At 38.5% G+C, this 19,977-nt stretch overlaps 1 protein-coding gene across 6 annotated transcripts in view; it reads left to right on the forward strand.

The window, feature by feature from the left end:
- The first annotated feature begins 1,067 nt into the window (after positions 1–1,067).
- HEPH (hephaestin) overlaps positions 1,068–19,977 on the forward strand; it is a 98,872-nt gene continuing 79,962 nt past the window's right edge. For 2 of the 6 annotated variants that reach the window (XM_008970017.4, XM_008970018.4), the window contains exons 1-5: positions 1,075–1,364; positions 7,452–7,631; positions 9,233–9,477; positions 10,463–10,675; positions 19,115–19,297. In XM_008970017.4, the coding sequence (XP_008968265.1) occupies positions 7,456–7,631; positions 9,233–9,477; positions 10,463–10,675; positions 19,115–19,297 (817 nt within the window). In that variant the 5' untranslated portion in view covers positions 1,075–1,364; positions 7,452–7,455. Of the gene's footprint in view, positions 1,365–7,426; positions 7,632–9,232; positions 9,478–10,462; positions 10,676–19,114; positions 19,298–19,977 lie in introns of all 6 variants that reach the window. The other 4 variants (XM_034949606.3, XM_034949607.3, XM_063601746.1 and 1 more) reach the window with 3 other exon arrangements.

Consider the following 19,977-nt stretch of genomic DNA (forward strand, 5'->3'; position numbering starts at 1 on the left):
GCTGGGAGGGTCCATATCTAGTTTAAGACCCTCATTGTAGAAATAGAAAGAGGCCCAGAGAAGAGAAGGGAGTGGGCCAAATCCACAAAATCCACATAGCTGATTACTCCTAGAGCAAATGGGGCGAGAACCTTGGTCACTTGACTCAGGACAGTGACTTTTCACTCTTCTCTCTTTCCACCAGGAATGGGAATGACCTTTAACTTTAAACAAATCCAGACTCCAGTTTTACCCTGAATTGTTGGGGGAACATTTTGTTTTTTTTTTTTTTCTTTTTAGTATTTTCAATTCTTCCATGTCTTAGTTTTTAGGGTGTTGACCTGTGTTAATCCAGGCTATCTTCTAGCTATATCTGGTTTCCTCAGGTGGAAAATGTTAAATATAATTAATATAAAATTTCACTTTAGAATCTGCTAGAAATGACGGAGGCAAAGTTAATGTATATATAAAAAAATCCACCAGTGACTGGTGGCCAGTAGGCTTTCAATAATTGTGAAGTCCCTTCTACCCCCTTGAAAGTACTGTGTTTCTCCCCTAAGCAGCACATTGTGTGTGGTGGTTTCATGGTTAAAAGTTTAGACAGACCCAGCAAATCTCTCTTCTCTTTTACTTCCTAAGTGTGTGACCTTGGACAAGTTACTTCCCTCTCAGAGCTGAATTTTCCTCAGTTGTAAAATAGAGAGAATTAGAGTATTCATCTCACAGGATAATTGTGAGACTTAAATAAGAGAATGCATGTAAAATGGTTAACATAGGGCTTAGAATGTAGAAAAAAAGTCCTTTGTTTTATTGCCAATTTTATTTTTACTTATGACTAAGCAGCCATGACCTCAGAATAATAGTCAGGGCTGACAATTGTGCTTCAAAGCAAGAAGGGAAAGAGCTGGTGAGATGGAGGCTGTTTCCATTTCTACCTCATTTCTTAAATGGAGCTGTTGAAATCTACCCATGAGCTTTGGCTGGCCACACTGACAGTGTTCTCCTCTCAGCAAAGACCAATTAGCAAGTCCTGATAACAGAAGTACAACCCACCCCCTTGTAATTCCTCCTGAGATCCTAACCAGGATTTGTAAAACACCCGGATATGGGTAAAGAACCATCCCGGGTTTTGTATCAAACCAGGCCCCAGAGGAACAGGACATTCCAGTAGTTTTGTTTCTGGAAAAGAGGGCACCCAGCCCTTCCCCCTCCCTCATCCTCCCAACCCAGTAAACCCTGCCAAATTGGAATCCTGGACTTAATTTAGGAGAAAGGCCCTGTAACCAAGATACTGCCTGAACATGGCTGGCGGACTCAGGCTGGGGTCTGCAGTGCAGCATTAATGGGCCGCTGACATGAATATGGAGTAGTTTTCTCTAGCAAAGGTAAGCTTTCTTTTCTCTCTTTTCAAACTCTACCTCACCTGCCTTCCTGTGCAAAAACGTTTATTTAGCTGGGTTTAAGGGAGTCCTGGCCACTAGGAGAAAAAGTCAGTGGCCAAAAAGTTGGAGGAGGTTTGGCTGATGTGCAGGAAAGTTAAAGGAGACAATAGGCTCCTTTTGTTCCTCTCGCCAAAATAGCCAGGACTACACTAGCTTGTCTGTTTCAGGGCCAATCCTGGAGCCATACAGAATAGTTCATTTTCCTGTCAAAACAGCTTGCTCATCTTCTGTTTCACAGGTTGAGGAATTTATTGAGGTGATGGATCTGAGGATTATGTAAGTGGGAACTCAATTACTTAAAAATAACCATGTTTGGTTTCATATTTTGAGACCAGATTGGCACAGAGTAAGCCAATAAATGATAGCCTAACTAAGCTAAACATCTGCATTTGAGTAGTCTTAGTTTCTACATAGCAAAAATCTTTTAGAAATCATTGGTTCAAATTCTGGCTATTTTTAACAACTGGCTGCGTGACTTTGAGCAAATCCTTGCACCTCTCTGGTCTCAGTTTTTTATACATCAAATGAGGGTGATTGAAAAAGATGGTTTCTAAAGGTTTCATGCATGTGTGAATCTATAACACATTCAGTTTTTCATTACTCAGCATCTATTATATGACAAGCAATCCTTTTGCTAGGGACTCAAATATCCATGGTTTTATTTGGGTCTCAAGACAATCCTGTGAAATAAATATCATCCCATTTTTTGGATGAGATGACTAAGGCTAAAATAATTTATTGAAAGGTCACACAGCTATCACAGACAAGAGATAGGATTTGAATCAAGTCTTTAACTTCAAATCGGTATGTTTTCTATCACAGAGTTAAGAAAGCAGAGGACCAAAAGGTGAATTTTGATGGAGGGTTTATTAGGAAGGCTGCTGAGAGATTGAAGACAGGGCCCCAAAGATGGCTCAGCATTCCTTTATTCAGTTGAGTAATCCTTTGTTTAGGATGAGCCTGTCTAGCCCAAAGTAGTATAACTGAGAAAGGGAAATGGAGGGAGAGAAAAGAGCATTGTCGCAATAAAGGAACAGTTTGCAAATTCTAGGGAACACAGCAATGCAAATTGTTATGAATAATAGGGACCAGACCCAGGTGACACTGGGATGGCAGGAAGGTAAGGTAAAGGTAAGGGAGGCTTAACTTTATATTGGCTGATCTTCTCTCCAGGTTGGCACAAGGTTTCAGTATATCTTAACTAAACTATCCAAATAGCCTAGAATTTTTCTTTCTCTTTTCCTTCCTTTGAGTGCCTATTCCTTCTGCCTTCCTTTTTATTTTGTATTTTTTACTTTTTTCCAGGATTCTTTCTCAACTTACTTATTTCATTTCTCCTTTTATTTCTTCCTGTTCTTTTTCCTCATCAGTCTGGTTCTTCTCTATGGGCTTAGCTGAGAAAAAAAAATATCCTTGCCCAAGTGAAAAGCTTACACAGGGCTTTCACATCTTTCATATTATTTGACCTTTATTACAAACTAATGAGGGGCCCAAAGTAGAGACAATCCTCATTTAAGACATGAGGAAACTGAGGCTCAGGAAGTTAGGGACTTGTTCAAGGTTATATAACCAATAAATGATGAATCCAGAGCTAGAACTTACTATTTTCTGGTGCCTGAACGCTTTCCACTGTACCATGAAATATCTAAGTGGTTATATTTTATTTTATTTATTTATTTTTTGAGACCCGTGTTTCACTCTTGTTGCCCAGGCTGGAGTGCAATGGTGCGATTTCGGCTCACCACAACCTCCGCCTCCCAGGTTCAAGCGATTCTCCTGCCTCAGCCTCCCGAGTAGCTGGGATTACAGGCATGCACCACCATGCCCAGCTAATTTTTTGTATTTTTAATAGAGATAGGGTTTCTCCATGTTGGTCAGGCTGGTCTTGAACTCCCGATCTTAGGTGATCCACCCACCTCGGCCTCCCAAAGTGCTGGCATTACAGGCGTGAGCCACTGTGCCTGGCCTAACATCTAAGTGGTTATAAAGGATTTTATGGGTTTTTCATTTTTTCTGCTCTTTTAGTATATGATAAAACCAAATTAAACAGCAGCAATAACAATGACAAATTCAAATTTGAGGAGGAAAGAAAGGATGTCAATAATTAGAAGGAAGAAAAATACTTATCAGGTGCCTACTAAGTCCCAGCTGCTGCAAAAATTTATCTTATTTAGATATAGAGTAAAACAGTACTTAAACCTAAGTTTGTCTGACTCAAAAGTTCTAGTTCTTTACATTATACCATGTTGTTTCCAAGAAGAGAGTTCAGCTTGGGCTGTGTGCATTTTCATACCTATGTATATATTCCTGTATGCTTAGAATGTGTTACCATATATGGGAATTTATGAGTGTGCACATATTTATTGCTATTCATAAAATGGAAAATCTTTATGGCCCTGGCAAGTTTCATTTCCAAACTATTTCCTTACTTGCAATAGTAATAGCCACTAATACCTTTTGATCACTTACATGTGCCCTTAAAGTACTTACAGATCTTAATTAAGTTAATCCCCACAAAACTCTATGAGGTAGCTAATAGTATTAATACCATTTGAAAAATAAAGACACTGTGGCTAAATAAATGAAGAAGTTTCCCAAGTCATACAGCTAGGAAAAATGGAGCCAAGATTCACTTAGGTAGCCTGATACCAAAGCCTGTGCCCTGGATGCAAAATCGAGTAAGTATTCCTTATCTCTCAAGATCTTGAGAATTATATAAGATGGCAGATATGAAAAACACATTGTAATCTGGAAACTGCTAGGGGTATGTTAGGTGGCATTTCCCACCACTCCCCAGATTCTATTGTTTAAGCCATTTGGATCATAAGTCACCACTGTTGAATGCTTGTTCACTGTATGCTGATGGCCTGTACTAGTCTCTCCCAGGAATATTTTCAATTTTATCATGTGTTTCTCCAGTTGTGGAGCTCTTGCCTGGGACAGTTTTCTGTCTAGGTAAATGAGTTCAAGGCACAACTGCTTTGTTGACACCTCTCTGAGAAAGAAGATTGAAAGGGGTCCATGTTGCATTCAGACTTGGAATGAACCAAGGACACTCCCTCCCTGTTGAGGATTCCAAGGCATGACTATTTGTGTGACCATATATAGAGCTATGTGTAGGTGTATGTGAGTACGCCTGTGTTTCATCAGTGAATGTAAGTATTGGCAGCATGTGAAAGCTGGAAGGACTCTTTGAGAGCTCATTACATACCACATTTTTATGGTTCTGCACTTAGATTATCACACTTCTGTGACTCCCTCAAAAGGTAAGAACTATATAGTCCAGCTTTATATAGTCAATTATTTTATAGATGGGAAAAATGAGGTGAAGAAACTTGCCTAAGTTCACCCTGAACAAGTATTAGAACTTGAACCAGACCCAACTGATGGAAAAATGTATGCTTGTGCTTCTTTATGTCACTTTAACAATAGCTGTTATTGCCCATCTACTTGGCCTCCATCGCCATGTCATAATAGATACACAGCGACCTCTAAAAAATGACATTCTCTCTCAAGGAGTGTGTAGTCCAATCTGGGAAATGAAGACAGTTCATGAGGCAGGTCATGAGATGGAAAGGTAACAATAATACAGAGTCTGACTTAATCTAATTGGGTGCTATAGACAGTAAGTAGCCCTGCAGAGGACAGTGATATGAAGAGGCTAAAGGTGGCCTTCTGGAGCAGTTAGTATTCAAATTAACCCTTGGAGTAGGAATATAGAAAGTATGATGGATGTGAGACTGTAGAGATTAATGAACAAACTGCAGCCATGAGGGAAAAGGAAGAGGAAGGCAACCAGTAGTTACTACTGCCTACTATGTTCCAAACATGGATTATACTTGTCTGTTTCATGTAAGCTTTCTGATTTATTTCTCCAGGGCTGATATTATTATACCCATTTTACAGATGAGAAAACTGGTTCTGAGTGGTTAAGTAATCCCCAAGGCTACACAGCTGGTCAGTGGGAGAGCCAGGTTTTGGAAAAAAGGACCCCAAAACAGATCCTCTCTTACATCAAGGGCTTTCTGCCAAATATAATATGGAATCTAGGGATTAACACTTGGGTCACTGCTGCGTATGGAGAGGACTGAGAGTTTGTGAAGTAGTCTATAAGTTTATTTCTTAAAAAGGGTAAATATCTGGGGATTTTCTATCCATATGTGAATCTGTGCATATATTTGATTCTCTATTTTTTATTAACAATGCCTATTTCATGTGCTTGGGTTGAAGATTTAGCGAAATAATTTATATAAAGCACTGGACATGGTGCTACTATGTAATGATCTCTCAGTGAATAGTAGCCATTATCATCATTATCATTAATACAATCTATTAGTTATATCTCTGCCTACATGAGTATGTATGTCTGTTTGTAAAGTGATTATAACTGCATGTAATTGCTTGTTTCAGAATGTATGTGTTTTTTCATAGATATGGCTGTTGCTATAGGCATATGTATGTTCTCTGTGTATATACATGTGAGTGTGCAAGTATATTTTTGTGGAAAGTAGTACAGCATGGTGATTATGCTGGAGCCACACTTCCTGGGCTCAAATCCCAACTCTACCGATTTTTATCTAGATGGCCTTGGGCAAACTGCTTTACACCTCTCTTCTGAAGTTTCTCCATTGTAATATGGGGATAATAATGGTGTCTACTTCATAGGGTGGTTGTGAGGAATAAATGATTTAATCTGTGTAAAACATTTGGAACAGATGTACCATGCACATACGATAAATATAGCTTTATTATTATTATTCTGAAGTTGACTAAGTTTTTATATAACAGAGTGATTTTATGTGTAAATGGAAGTGTGTGCATCTCTGCTTTTAGGTAAGACTACATGTACCTGTGTGTGCAAGTTTATGTATTTATGTGATGTTGTCTGTGTTTCTGTGTTTGACTGTAACTGTGTATGGTATCACTGAGTGCTTCGTCCTAGTCCCAGGAAGTCTAACGTCCTGTCTTATGCATTGAAGTGAGAGGTTAGAATCTTGGGTCTGATTCTGACTCAGGATTAGACCTATGAAATAAATTTATGAATAGCCTTGGGAATCAGCAGACAACATTTCTTCTGAGAAGTTCAAAATACTTCCCTCACATACTGTCATTTATTTTTGGTTCATTGTTAACTTTTGAAGTATAATACACATAAAGTGCACAAATCTTGTTTATAGCTCAATGTATTTTCACAAACTGAACAGGCTTTTACAACCAGCATGTAGATCACGAAACAGAGCATTACTTAGAAGCCCTCCTCTTCCCTTCCCAGTCACAGAATCCTACTTCAAGGCAAACGTTATCCTTACTTCTACCAGCATAGATTACATTGGCCTGATTTTGTACTGTATTTAAATGAAATCATACAATATGTACTCTTTTGTGTCTATTTTTTTAAACATTACATTTGTCATAATCATTCATATTGTTGTGTGTAGTTGTAGTTTGTTCATTATTATTGCTATAAAAAATTTCATTTTATGAATAAAATGCAATGTATTCATTCATTATAGTGTTCACGAACATTTTGACTGTTTCTATTTTGGGTTTATGAATATTCTAGTAAATATTTTTTGGTAAATTCTCACTTGTTGTTAAGTACAATTTATAGAGGATAGGAAGTGGCAACAACAATGAGTGTTCCCCTTTTGCCTATGGGAAAAGAGAGGCAAAGGGAGAATTAGTGTTAGTGGCCCAATAAGGCTTCTGGTGCCTGTTTCCTGATTCTTGGGACAGAGCACATTCTTCCTGCTACACCATTGAAAAAACTGGATCCAGATCTCTCTTCTGAAGGAGCTAGTAATACATGATTAGCAGCACGGGTGACTTTTTAACTATGCCCTTCAAAATCCAATCATTGAAAACTTATTGAATTAAAAGGAATCAGGTAAGTTAAAGAAACTGGGCTAAATGGGTTTTGCTTTCTCAGTCATTCAACCTGGCTCTTGCCTCTTCAGTTTTCTGGACACGTAGAAAGCCCCTTTGTTCTCTTTCTTCTACACCAGCAGTTTTTATTTGCCTGTTTCCCAGAGTAATGTGGGCCATGGAGTCAGGCCACCTCCTCTGGGCTCTGCTGTTCACGCAGTCCTTGTGGCCTCAACTGACTGATGGAGCCACTCGAGTCTACTACCTGGGCATCCGGGATGTGCAGTGGAACTATGCTCCCAAGGGAAGAAATGTCATCACGAACCAGCCTCTGGACAGTGACATGTAGGTTTAATTTCTTGTGGTATTTGAGGGGAAGTTATGGGAGCACTCTTGAGGTCAGGAAGTAGCCTCTTGAGGCCCCTTTCCCAGGGTGTGGTAGCAGCCAGCTCCTGATCGCTCCGAGCTGTACATACTCAGTGGCAGATTTCCTGGGAAGAAGGCTAGTTGAGTCAGAAGCCAGCATTTCATCTGGAGTTTGCCGTAACATTTTTAGAGTCCTAAAGAGAATTCCATATTTGCTGTTTTCTAATTTCATACCCACAATGCTTACTTATTTAATAACAACTGTTTGACTTTAAAAAAGAATAATGAAATATATACAGTGTTTGTAAGATGTATGGGTGGGAGCTATGCTTCTATAGTTTGGTGAAGCTACTGTATATTTATTTCAGATATGTGAAAATGTGAAAAAAGAAAGTAAGCCTTAGAATCAAGGAATTAATGGTAATAATTCTCACTTATGTAATACTCTGTGACACAGACCATACTAGAAATTTACATACTTTGTCTCAACTCTCACAAAAACTCTAGAAGGTAAGTATGTGTGTAGTTATTTTATAGATGAGAAAACTGAGGCTCAGAGAGGTCAAGTGACTTATCCAAGTCCTATAACTAGTAAATGAAAAAGATAGGATTTGAACCTCGATAATGAGAATGTAAACTAATACTCTTCTCACCACTCTGTCCCTCATAGATCCCACAGGATTAACCTTTCCTGATCTTAGAAAATAGCAAGTGCTCCACAAATATCTGTTAAAGAATAAATGAATGTACGAAAAAATATTTTGTGACCATGACTCATTTTTTTCTCTCCAAAGCTGATTGTAATATCTCTGAGTTCTCTGAGAAGAATTAGAGTATAGTAGGAATAACAACTCTGTCTTTTTTGACACAAAATATTCATCTAGTTTCAGAGTCAGAGTCCTTGTATTAATTTTTTTGAGGGAATAAATTCATTATCCTTCATCCCTAATACTTTGTAGTAATATTCCACATTTATTGAACTTTTACTATTTGCCACTGTCCTAAGCTCTTTGTGTATTTGAATTTTTTTTTTTTTTAGTCACCAGTAAAAGCTGTCTGAGTTAGGAACTATGATTATTTCCATTCCATTTTACAGATGGGCAAATTGTGTTCGGAGAAGTTAAGTAACTTGTTCAACATCCCACTAATTTGGAAGTGGCAGAGTCAGCAATCAATCCAAGTGGCTTGGCTCCAAAGCTTGGAGTTATAAGCACTATGCCCTAAGGCCTCCCATATGTATCAGAATGATGCTAAGTCAGGCTACATTGACGAGGAGTCGATCACTTAAAGAGTCAGTCCACAGTTGGTTGTCTCTTTGTTACTGCATATTGTGTCAAGCTATGTGAAATTGCCTTTTATGTGGGTTTAAAGTGGTCAAATATGAGCAATTTCATATGCTGATATTTGAAATTTTTAATAGTTAAATCTAAAACTTTCATGTTTTGATCAGTACAATGCCATTTCCTCTTGTTTTGTCCTAAACAAAGATAGTCACTTTTTGGTCAGTATCCTCTGGAAAAGGAACCTCTCAAGGCTTGAAGATGGGGGGCAAAATTATGACTCTCTTTCTTCTTTTCCAGAGTGGCTTCCAGCTTCTTAAAGTCTGACAAGAACCGGATAGGGGGAACCTACAAGAAGACCATCTATAAAGAATACAAGGATGACTCATACACAGATGAAGTGGCCCAGCCTGCCTGGTTGGGCTTCCTGGGGCCAGTGTTGCAGGCTGAAGTGGGGGATGTCATTCTTATTCACCTGAAGAATTTTGCCACTCGTCCCTATACCATCCACCCTCATGGTGTCTTCTACGAGAAGGACTCCGAAGGTAAACCATTCCACCGTTTCTTTCCCCCATGCCCAACAAATATCACTTTTCCTTTATTGCCAGGTGAAGGAGAAGAATTGGTAGTGAAGATTTTCTTTTCTTCCTATTTATCTGAGGTGGCAAAGACTCTCCTCAGAGTAAACAAGTGTGGGCACTGGTATCAGTTCTGCCATTCATATACTGTGTGACTTGGACGAGTCATTGTCTCTCTCTGGGTCTCAGATTCCTTCTCAGAAATGTGAAGACACAGTCTACCTCTTAACACAAGGAACTATTTGAATGGCATCTCCATAGAATATTTGAATATTCTATGAAAAGAAAAGAGAATGCTATAAATGTGAAGGATTGTCATCCTAGTGTCACAGTCTTCTGAAAGTTCCATTTTGTTTTTCCCTAAAGGGGAGTTCAGCTTATTTATCTCTACCTCCCTTATTCCTGGCCCAGTAATTTATAATACTGACAACAGTAAGAGGAATAGAAAGGGAAGTCAGAAGACTCTGGCTGGGCCACTAAATCCCTGTATGATCCTGGACAAGTTACTTTTCCTTAGTTTTCTCTTCCATACAATGGAGAAGTGAACCAATTAATCATTAAGTTGACTGCAGACTGAAATTCTGTGATTGCCTGCTTTTTTATTTTAAGTGAGTGTTTGAAGGGAGGGAATTCTGTCTTCTTGCTTCTATGCCACCAGCTTTATGCTATGGCATTACCAGATCAGGCCAAGCTGTACTTTTCCTAGCCACAGAACTTTTCCAGTGGCTACAAGCTTTCCACCCATTGTTAATGTGAGGACTGGATTTTTTAGGTTAAATGTTACCTAAATCTGTGCTCTCCTTAGGTTGTGAGGAATATTATGTAGGTCATTAGCGTGCTACATTTTATAAGACTGGACCTAGGGTTCTACATGTCAGCTCTGTCTTAATTTATGTATTTGCCACGGTCCCTCACTTATTCTGGGCCTGCGCATGTACAATTTCATTTCTAGGTTCCCTATACCCAGATGGCTCCTCTGGGCCACTGAAAGCTGATGACTCTGTTCCCCCGGGGGGCAGCCATATCTACAACTGGACCATTCCAGAAGGCCATGCACCCACCGATGCTGACCCAGCATGCCTCACCTGGATCTACCATTCTCATGTAGATGCTCCACGAGACATTGCAACTGGCCTAATTGGGCCTCTCATCACCTGTAAAAGAGGTACAGGTCCCAAGGATAAGCTATGAGGTGTAGTTTGGGACATCTAGGGGTAGCAGTGATGTGGTTGAACCACCTACATATTGGACAGCAGCCTGAGGAGTGCTAATTCAGCACTCTTGTTTATTAGCAAGAAAAATCTCTGCTAAACTCACTTTGCACTATTTTTTTTTTTGCAATTTCATTACTTTTTTTCTTTGTTTGTGGGTTAGGAACAATTTTTTTTTCAATAGGTTATTGTGGTACAGGTGGTATTTGGTTACATGAATAAGTTCTTTACTGGTGATTTGTGAGATTTTGGTGCACCTATCTCCTGAGCACTATACACTACACCCTGTTTGTAGTCTTTTATCCCTCGTGCCCCCCCAGCCTTTTCCCCAAATCCCCAAAGTCCATTGTATCATTCTTATTCTTTTGCACCCTCACAGTTTAGCTTCCACATGTTAGTGAGAACATACAATGTTTAGTTTTCCATTCCTGAGTTACTTCACTTAGAATAATAGTCTCCAATCTCATTCAGGTCGCTGCAGATGCCGTTAATTCATTCCTTTTTATTGCTGAGTAGTAGTCCATCGTATATATGTACCACGGTTTCTTGATTCACTTGTTGATTGATGGGTATGTGAGTTGGTTCCATGATTTTGCAATTGTGAATTGTGCCACTATAAACATGCATGTGCAAGTATCTTTTTTGTATAATGACTTCTTTTCCTCTGGGTAGATGCCCAATAGTGGGATTGCTGGATCAAATGGTAATTCTACTTTTAATTCATTAAGCAATCTCCACACTGTTTTCCTTGTAGCTCTACTAGTTTACATTCCCACCAGCAGTGTAGAAGTAACTGTTCCCTGTTCACCACATCCAAGCCAACATCTACTGTTTTTTGATTTTTTTTTGATTATGGTCATTCTTGCAAGAGTAAGGTAGTAGCACATTGTGGTTTTGACTTGCATTTCCCTAATCATTAGTGATGTTGAGGATTTTTTCATATGTTTGTTGGCCATTTGTATATCTTCTTGTGAGAATTGTCTATTCATGTTCTTAGCCCACTTTTTGATGGGATTGTTTATTTTTTTATTGTTGATTTGTTTGAGTTCATTGTAGATTCTGGATATTAGTCCTTTGTCAGACGTATGGATTGTGAAGATTTTTTCCCACTCTATGGGTTGTCTGTTTACTCTGTTGACTGTTCCTGTTGGCGTGCAAAAACTCTTTAGTTTAATTAAGTCCCAACTGTTTGTTTTGATTGCATTTGCCTTTGGGTTCTTGGTCATGAAATCCTTGCCTAAGCCAATGTCTACAAGGGTTTATCTAATGTTTTCTTCTAGAATTTTTATAGTTTCAGGTTTTAGATTTAAGTCCTTAATTCATCTTCATTTGATTTTTGTATAAGGTGAGCGATAAGGATCCAGTTTCTCTTACATGTGGCTAGCCAATTATCTCAGTACCATTTGTCGAAAATGGTGTCCTTTCTACACTTTATGTTTTTGTTTGATTTGTCAAAGATCAGTTGGCTCTAAGTGTTTGGGTTTATTTCTGAGTTCTCTATTCTGTTCCACTGGTCCAAGTGCCTATTTTTATACCAGTACCATGCTGTTTTGGTGAAATGGCATTATAGTATAATTTGAAATCAGGTAGTGTGATGCCTCCAGATTTGTTTTTTTTTGCTTAGTCTTGCTTTGGCTATGCAGGCGCTTTTTTGGTTCCATCTGAATTTTAGAATTGTTTTTTCCAATTCTGTGAAGAATGATGGTAGTATTTTGATGGGAATTGCATTGAATTTGTAGATTGCTTTTGGCAGTGTGGTTATTTTCACAATATTGATCCTACCCATCCATGAGCAGGAGATGTGTTTCCATTTGTTTGTGTCATCCATGATTTTTTTCTGCAGTGTTTTGTAGTTCTCCTTGTAGAGGTCTTTCACCTCCTCAGTTAGGTATATTCCTAAGTATGTATGTATGTATGTATGTATGTATTTGTTTATTTATTTTTTCAGCTATTGTAAAAGGGGTTGAGTTCTTGATTTGATTCCCTGCTTGGTCAATGGTAGTGTATAGAAGAGCTACTGATTTTGTACATTAATCTTATATCCAGAAACTTTACTGAATTCTTTTATCAGTTCTAGAAGCTTTCTGGAGGAGTCTTTAGGGTTTTCAAGGTAAACTATCATATTGTCAGCAAACAGTGACAGTTTGACTTCCTCTTTACATATTTAGAGGCCCTTTATTTCTTTCTCTTGTCTGATTGCTCTGGCTAGCATTTCCTGTACTAAGTTGAAGAGGAGTGGTGAGAGTGGGCATCCTTGTCTTATTCCAGTTCTCAAAGGGAATGCTTTCAACTTTTCCACATTCAGTATAATGTTGGCTGTGGGTTTGTCATATATGGCTTTTATTACATTGGAGTATGTCCCTTGTATACCAATTTTGCTGAGAGTTTTAATCATAATGTAATGTTGGATTTTGTTGAATGCATTTTCTGCATCTATTGTGATGATCATGTAATTTTTAAAAAATTCTGTTCATGTGGTGCATCACACATATTGACTTGCATATGTTAAACCATCCTTGCATTCCTTTCATATGCATCAAGTGAGTATGAAACCCACTTGATCACAGTGGATCATCTTTTTGTTATGTTGTTGGATTCCATTAACTTGTATTTTGCTAAGGATTTTAGGACCTATGTTCATCAGGGATATCGGTCTGTAGTTTTCTTTTTTTATTTTTATTATTATTATACTTTAAGTTTTAGGGTACATGTGCACAATGTACAGGTTTGTTACATATGTATACATGTGCCATGTTGGTGCGCTGCACCCATTACCTCATCATTTAGCATTAGGTATATCTCCTAATGCTATCCCTCCCCCCTCCCCCCACCCCAAAACAGTCCCTGGTGTGTGATGTTCCCATTCCTGTGTCCATGTGTTCTCATTGTTCAATTCCCACCTATGATTGAGAACATGCAGTGTTTGGTTTTTTTGTCCTTGTGATAGTTTGCTGAGAATGATGGTTTCCAGCTTCATCCATGTCCGTACAAAGGACATGAACTCATCATTTTTTATGGCTGCGTAGTATTCCATGGTGTATATGTGACCTAGGCAATACCATTCAGGACATAGGCATGGGCAAGGACTTCATGTCTAAAACACCAAAAGCAATGGCAACAAAAGCCAAAATTGACAAATGGGATCTAATTAAACTAAAGAGCTTCTGCACAGCAAAAGAAACTACCATCAGAGTGAACAGGCAACCTACAGAGTGGAAGAAAATTTTTGCAACCTACTCATCTGACGAAGGGCTAATATCCAGAATCTACAATGAACTCAAACAAATTTACAAGAAAAAAACAAACAACCCCATCAAAAAGTGGGCAAAGGATATGAACAGATGGTCTGTAGTTTTCTTTTCTGGTTATGTTCTTTCCTGGTTTTGGTATTAGGGTGATGCTGGCTTCATAGAATGAATTAAGGAGGGTTTCCTCTTTCTCTCTCTTGTGAAATAGTGTCAAAAGGATTGGTACCAATTCTTCTTTGAATGTCTGGTAGGATTCCATGGTGAATCCATCTAGTCCTGACTTTTTTGGTTGGTAAATTTTTTAACTGCCATTTTAATCTTGCTGCCTGTTACTGGTGTATTCAAGGTATCTAATTCTTCCTGGTTTAATCTAGGAGGATTGTATTTTTACAGGAATTTATCCATCTCATTTAGGTTTCTAGTTTATGTGCAGAAAGGTGTTCATAGTAGCCTTGAATCTTTTGTATTTCTGTGGTGTCAGTTGTAATATCTCAACGTTTCATTTCTTAATGAGGTCATTTGGATTTTCTCTCTTCTTTTCTTGGTTAATCTTGCTAATGATCTATCAATTTTATTTATTTTTTTCAAAGAACCAGCTTTTTGTTTCATTTATCTTGTAGTTTTTTTTGTTTCAATTTCATTTAGTTTTTCTCTGATATTGGTTATTTCCTTTCATCTCTAGGGTTTGGGTTTGGTTTGTTCTTGTTTCTCTAGTTCCTTGAGGTGTGACCTTAGAACGTCAGTTTGCACTCTTTCAATCTTTTTGATGTAGGCGTTTAGAGCTATGAACTTCCCTTTTAGCACCACTTTTGCTGTATCCCAGAGGTTTGGTTTCTATAGGTTGTGTTATTATTGTCAATCAGATTGAAGAATTTTTTTTTTATTATACTTTAAGTTCTAGGGTACATGTGCACAACATGCAGGTTTGTTACATATGTATACATGTGCCATGTTGGTGTGCTGCACCCATTAACTTGTCATTTACATTAGGTATATCTCCTAATGCTATCCCTCCCACATCCCCCCACCCCATGACAGGCCCCAGTGTGTGATGTTCCCCTTCCTGTGTCCAAGTGTTCTCATTGTTCAATTCCCACCTATGAGTGAGAACATGCAGTGTTTGGTTTTTTGTCCTTGCAATAGTTTGCTAAGAATGATGGTTTCCAGCTTCATCTATGTCCCTACAAAGGACATGAACTCATCCTTTTTTATGGCTGCATAGTGTTCCATGGTGTATATGTGCCACATTTTCTTAATCCAGTCTATCACTGATGGACATTTAGGTTGGTTCCAAGTCTTTGCTATTGTGAATAATGCCTCAATAAACACACGTGTGCATGTGTCTTTATAGCAGCATGATTTATAATCCTTTGGGTATATACCCAGTAATGGGATGGCTGGGTCAAATGGCATTTCTAGTTCTAGATCCTTGAGGAATCGCCACACTGTCTTCCACAATGGATGAACTAGTTTGTAGTCCCACCAACAGTGTAAAAGTGTTCCTATTTCTCCACATCCTCTCCAGCACCTGTTGTTTCCTGACTTTTTAATGATTGCCATTCTAACTGGTGTGAGATGGTATCTCATTGTGGTTTTGATTTGCATTTCTCTGATGGCCAGTGATGATGAGCATTTTTTCATGTGTCTTTAGGCCGCATAAATGTCTTCTTTTATGAAGTGTCTGTTCATATCCTTCGCCCACTTTTTGATGGGGTTGTTTATTTTTTTCTCGTAAATTTGTTTGAATTATTTGTAGATTCTGGATATTATCCCTTTGTCAGATGAGTAGATTGCAAAAATTTTTTCCCATTCTGTAGGTTGCATGTTCACTCTGGTGGTAGTTTCTTTTGCTGTGTAGAAGCTCTTTAGTTTAATTACATCCCATTTGTCAATTTTGGCTTTTGTTACCATTACTTTTGGTATTTTAGACATGAAGTCCTTGCCCATGCCTATGTCCTGAATGGTAATGCCTAGGTTTTCTTCTAGGGTTTTTATGGTTTTAGGTCTAACATTTAAGTCTTTAATTCATCTTGAATTAATTTTTGTATAAGGTGTAAGGAAGGGATCCAGTTTCATCTTTCTACATATGGCTAGCCAGTTTTCCCAGCACCATTTATTAAACAGGGAATCCTTTCCCCATTTCTTGTTTTTGTCAGGTTTGTCAAAGATCAGATGGTTGTAGATATGTGGTATTATTTCTGAGGGCTCTGTTGTTTTTCATTGGTCTATATCTCTGTTTTGGTACCAGTACCATGCTGTTTTGGTTACTGTAGCCTTGTAGTATAGTTTGAAGTCAGGTAGTGTCATGCCTCCAGCTTTGTTCTTTTTGCTTAGGATTGACTTGGCAATGCGGACTCTTTTTTGGTTCCTTATGAACTTTAAAGTAGTTTTTTCCAATTCTGTGAAGAAAGTCATTGGTACCTTGATGGAGATGACATTGAATCTATAAAGTACCTTGGGCAGTATTGGATGAAATATTCTGTATGTATCTGTTAAGCCTATTTGTTCCAAGGTATAGTTTAAATCCACTGTTTCTTTGTTGACTTTCTGTCTTGGTGACCTGTCTAGTGCTGTCAGTGGAGTATTGAAGTCTCCCACTATTATTGTGTTTCTATCTATGGCATTTCTTAGGTCTATTGTAATTTTTTTATAAATTTGGGAGCTCCAATGTTAGGTGCGTATATGTTTAGGATTGTAATATTTTTCTGTTGGACAAGGCCTTTTATCATTATATAATGGCCCTCTTTGTCTCTTTTAACTGTTGTTGCTTTCATGTCTGTTTTGTCTGATATAAGAATAGCTTCTCCTACTCACTTTTGGTTTCCTTTTGCACGAAATGCCTATTTCCACCCCTTGACTTTAAGTTTATGTGAGTCCTTATGTGTTAGGTGAGTCTCCTGAAGCAGGAGATGGTTGGTGACTTCTTTTCCATTCTGCATTTTTGTATTTTTTAAGTGGGGCATTTAGGCCATTTACATTCAGTGTTAGTATTGAGATATGAGGTACCATAGCATTCATCATGCTATTTGTTGCCTGTGTACGTTGTTTTTTTTTTATTTTTTTATTTTTGCTTTTTAAATTTTATTTTTGTTTCATAGATCCTGTGTGATTGATTTATGCTTTCAAGAGGTTCCATTTTTATGTATTTCCTGGATTTGTTTCAAGATTTAGAGCTCCTTTTAGCAGTTCTTGTAGTGGTGGCTTGGTAGTGGCAAATTCTCTCAGCGTATGTTTGTCTGAAAATGACTGCATCTTTCCTTCATATATGATGCTTAGTTTTGCTGGATACAGAATACTCGGCTGATAATTGTTTTGTTTGTGGAAGCTGAAGATAGGGCCCCAATCCCTTCTAGCTTGTAGGGTTTCTGCTGAGAAATATGCTGTTTATCTGATAGGTTTTCCTTTATAGGTGACCTGGTGTTTTTGTCTCACAGCTCTTAAGATTCTTTCCTTCTTTGTCTTAACTTTAGATAACCTGATGGCAATGTGCCTAGGTGATAATCTTTTTGTAATGAATTTCCCAGGTGTTCTTTGTGCTTCTTGTATTTGGATGTCTAGGTCTCTATCAAGGCCAGGGAAGTTTTCCCCTATTACTCCTCCAAATATGTTTTCAAAACTTTTAGAATTCCCTTCTTCCTTAGGAATACCAATTATTCTTTAGGTTTGGTCATTTAACATAATCTCAGACTTCTTAGGGGCTTTGTTCATTTTTTCTTATTCTTTTTTCTTTGTCTTTGTTGGATTGGGTTAATTTGAAGACCTTGTCTTCAGGCTCCGAATTTTTTTCTTCTACTTGTTCAATTCTATTGATGAGACTTTCCAGAGGATTTTGCATTTCTATAAGTGTGTCCAGTGTTTCCTGAAGTTTTGATTGTTTTTCCTTTATGCTATCTATTTCCTTGAATATTTATCCCTTCACTTCTTATCTTTGTTGTTGTTGTTGTTGTTTTTATTATTTCCTTTCACTGGGCTTCACCTTTCTCTGGTGCCTCCCTGATTAGCTTAATAACTAACCTCCTGAATTCTTTTTCAGGTAAATCAGGGATTTTTTTTTTTATCTTGGTTTGGATCCATTGCTGGTGAGCTAGTGTGATTTTTTTGGGGTGTTAAAGAACCTTGTTTTGTCATATTACCTGAGTTGGGTTTCTGGTTCCTTCTCATTTGAGTGGGCTCTGTCAGAGGGAAACTCTAGGGCTGAAGGCTGTTCTTCAGATTCTTTTGTCTCAAAGGGTGTTCCCCCATCTCTCCCTCCTTTTTTATGGATGTGGCTTCCTGTGAGCTGAGCTGCAGTGATTGTTATCTCTCTTTTGGGTCTAGCCACCCAGCAAGTCTACCTGGCTCTGGGCTGATACTGGAGGTTGTCTGCACAGAGTCCTGTGATGCGAACTGTGTATGGGTCTCTCTGCTGTGAATACCAGCACAGTATTTGGGGTGTCTCCCGGGTCCTGCAGGAGCAGTCCATTTCCTTCAGAGGGTCTGTGGGTCCTCTTGGGATTCCTGGTGTGTTCATGAAGGGTGCTGGAGCTAAAATTCATGATGCAAGCCTCCACATGCTGCTCTGTCCATCCAAGTCTGAGCTGCAATTACTCCTGACTCTTGTCCACCATGATGATCCTACGAACCTTTTTTAAAATTATTGTTATTAAAAACAACAAAACACCAAACTTTTCTCCTTTTTATTTTTTTCTTGCTTCACTTTTAAATCTCAAATTAGTCATTATAGGAGTCAAGTTGCATTGAAATCAGATATGTAGTAAGAGTTTAGATATAGATAAGAGTGAAAGTGTGGTCATCAGGGTTTTGGAGGATTTTGCTGATAATAGGATATGTCAGACTTGAAGACCAGAGGGTGGCAGGAATGTGGTCAGGTTCAGGCCCTGGGTTGAAGACATAGGCAGGGATGGTAGGAGGGAATTATTGTAGATCCTATGTGTCCTAACATCAAGTCCTAGGTTCAACTGAATTGGTGGTTTTAAATGGGGAGTTTGGAAATGGAAATTAATCTAAGAGGGTTATTTCTGCTTTTCTGTTGCTTACAGATTCTTAAGACCCCTCTCTTTCTATTCCTTTCTTATGAGTACCCCTTTCAGCTTACTATTGCTAAGGAAAGGATCTTCTCAAGGGAAACTGTCTTACTTGCCCTAGGAGCCCTGGATGGGAACTCCCCTCCTCAACGCCAGGATGTAGACCATGATTTCTTCCTCCTCTTCAGTGTGGTAGATGAGAACCTCAGCTGGCATCTCAATGAGAACATTGCCACTTACTGCTCAGATCCTGCTTCAGTGGACAAAGAAGATGAGACATTTCAGGAGAGCAATAGGATGCATGGTGAGTTGGGAAAAGGTGGCCACATTGTGACAGGGAACATTGTTGGAGGGTATCCACTGGGCCTAGTATTTGGTGGATGCTTTCACATACATAGTCCTTTTTAGTCATCAGGAGGACAAGGAGTAGTAGATGGCTCTTCCCTGTTTTACGTGTGAGGACACTGAGGCTCCTAAAGTTATGCAGCAGATAAATGGCACAGCTAAAATTCCAACCTTGGTCTCTCTGACTGCATAGATTGTGCTCTTGCCATTAGGCATTCTGCCTCATAATGTGGAATAGCACACAGTCTAAAGTTATATAGTATATGGTCAATTACTTTGCTGTGGGTTGCCCACTGATACAATTAATTAATATTGATTTGTTTTAAAAAGGAAGAAGTTAGCAGAATTATCCACTTTGTGGAGAAAAATGGTTTCTTTCAAGCTACCTTGCTTATATCTCCCATCGTACTCTGTGCTTATGTCTATAGGGACATTGACCATATTAATTAAATTGAAAAAGAAACTAAAGGCACAGAAGACCCGAGGCATGAATATTGAACTGATTTTAGGAATATAAACAAGTCAGTTTTGTTTTTGTTTCATTAAGGAAGTCATTTACTGGCCATTCATGACAGGGGTGGGCTAAAAACCATACAGTCCCCAAAGGAGGTGGAAATTCAGAAGGAAGATGTAAAGGAT

The sequence above is a fragment of the Pan paniscus genome, chromosome X, assembly GCF_029289425.2.
Source record: "Pan paniscus chromosome X, NHGRI_mPanPan1-v2.0_pri, whole genome shotgun sequence".
NCBI lineage: Eukaryota > Metazoa > Chordata > Mammalia > Primates > Hominidae > Pan > Pan paniscus.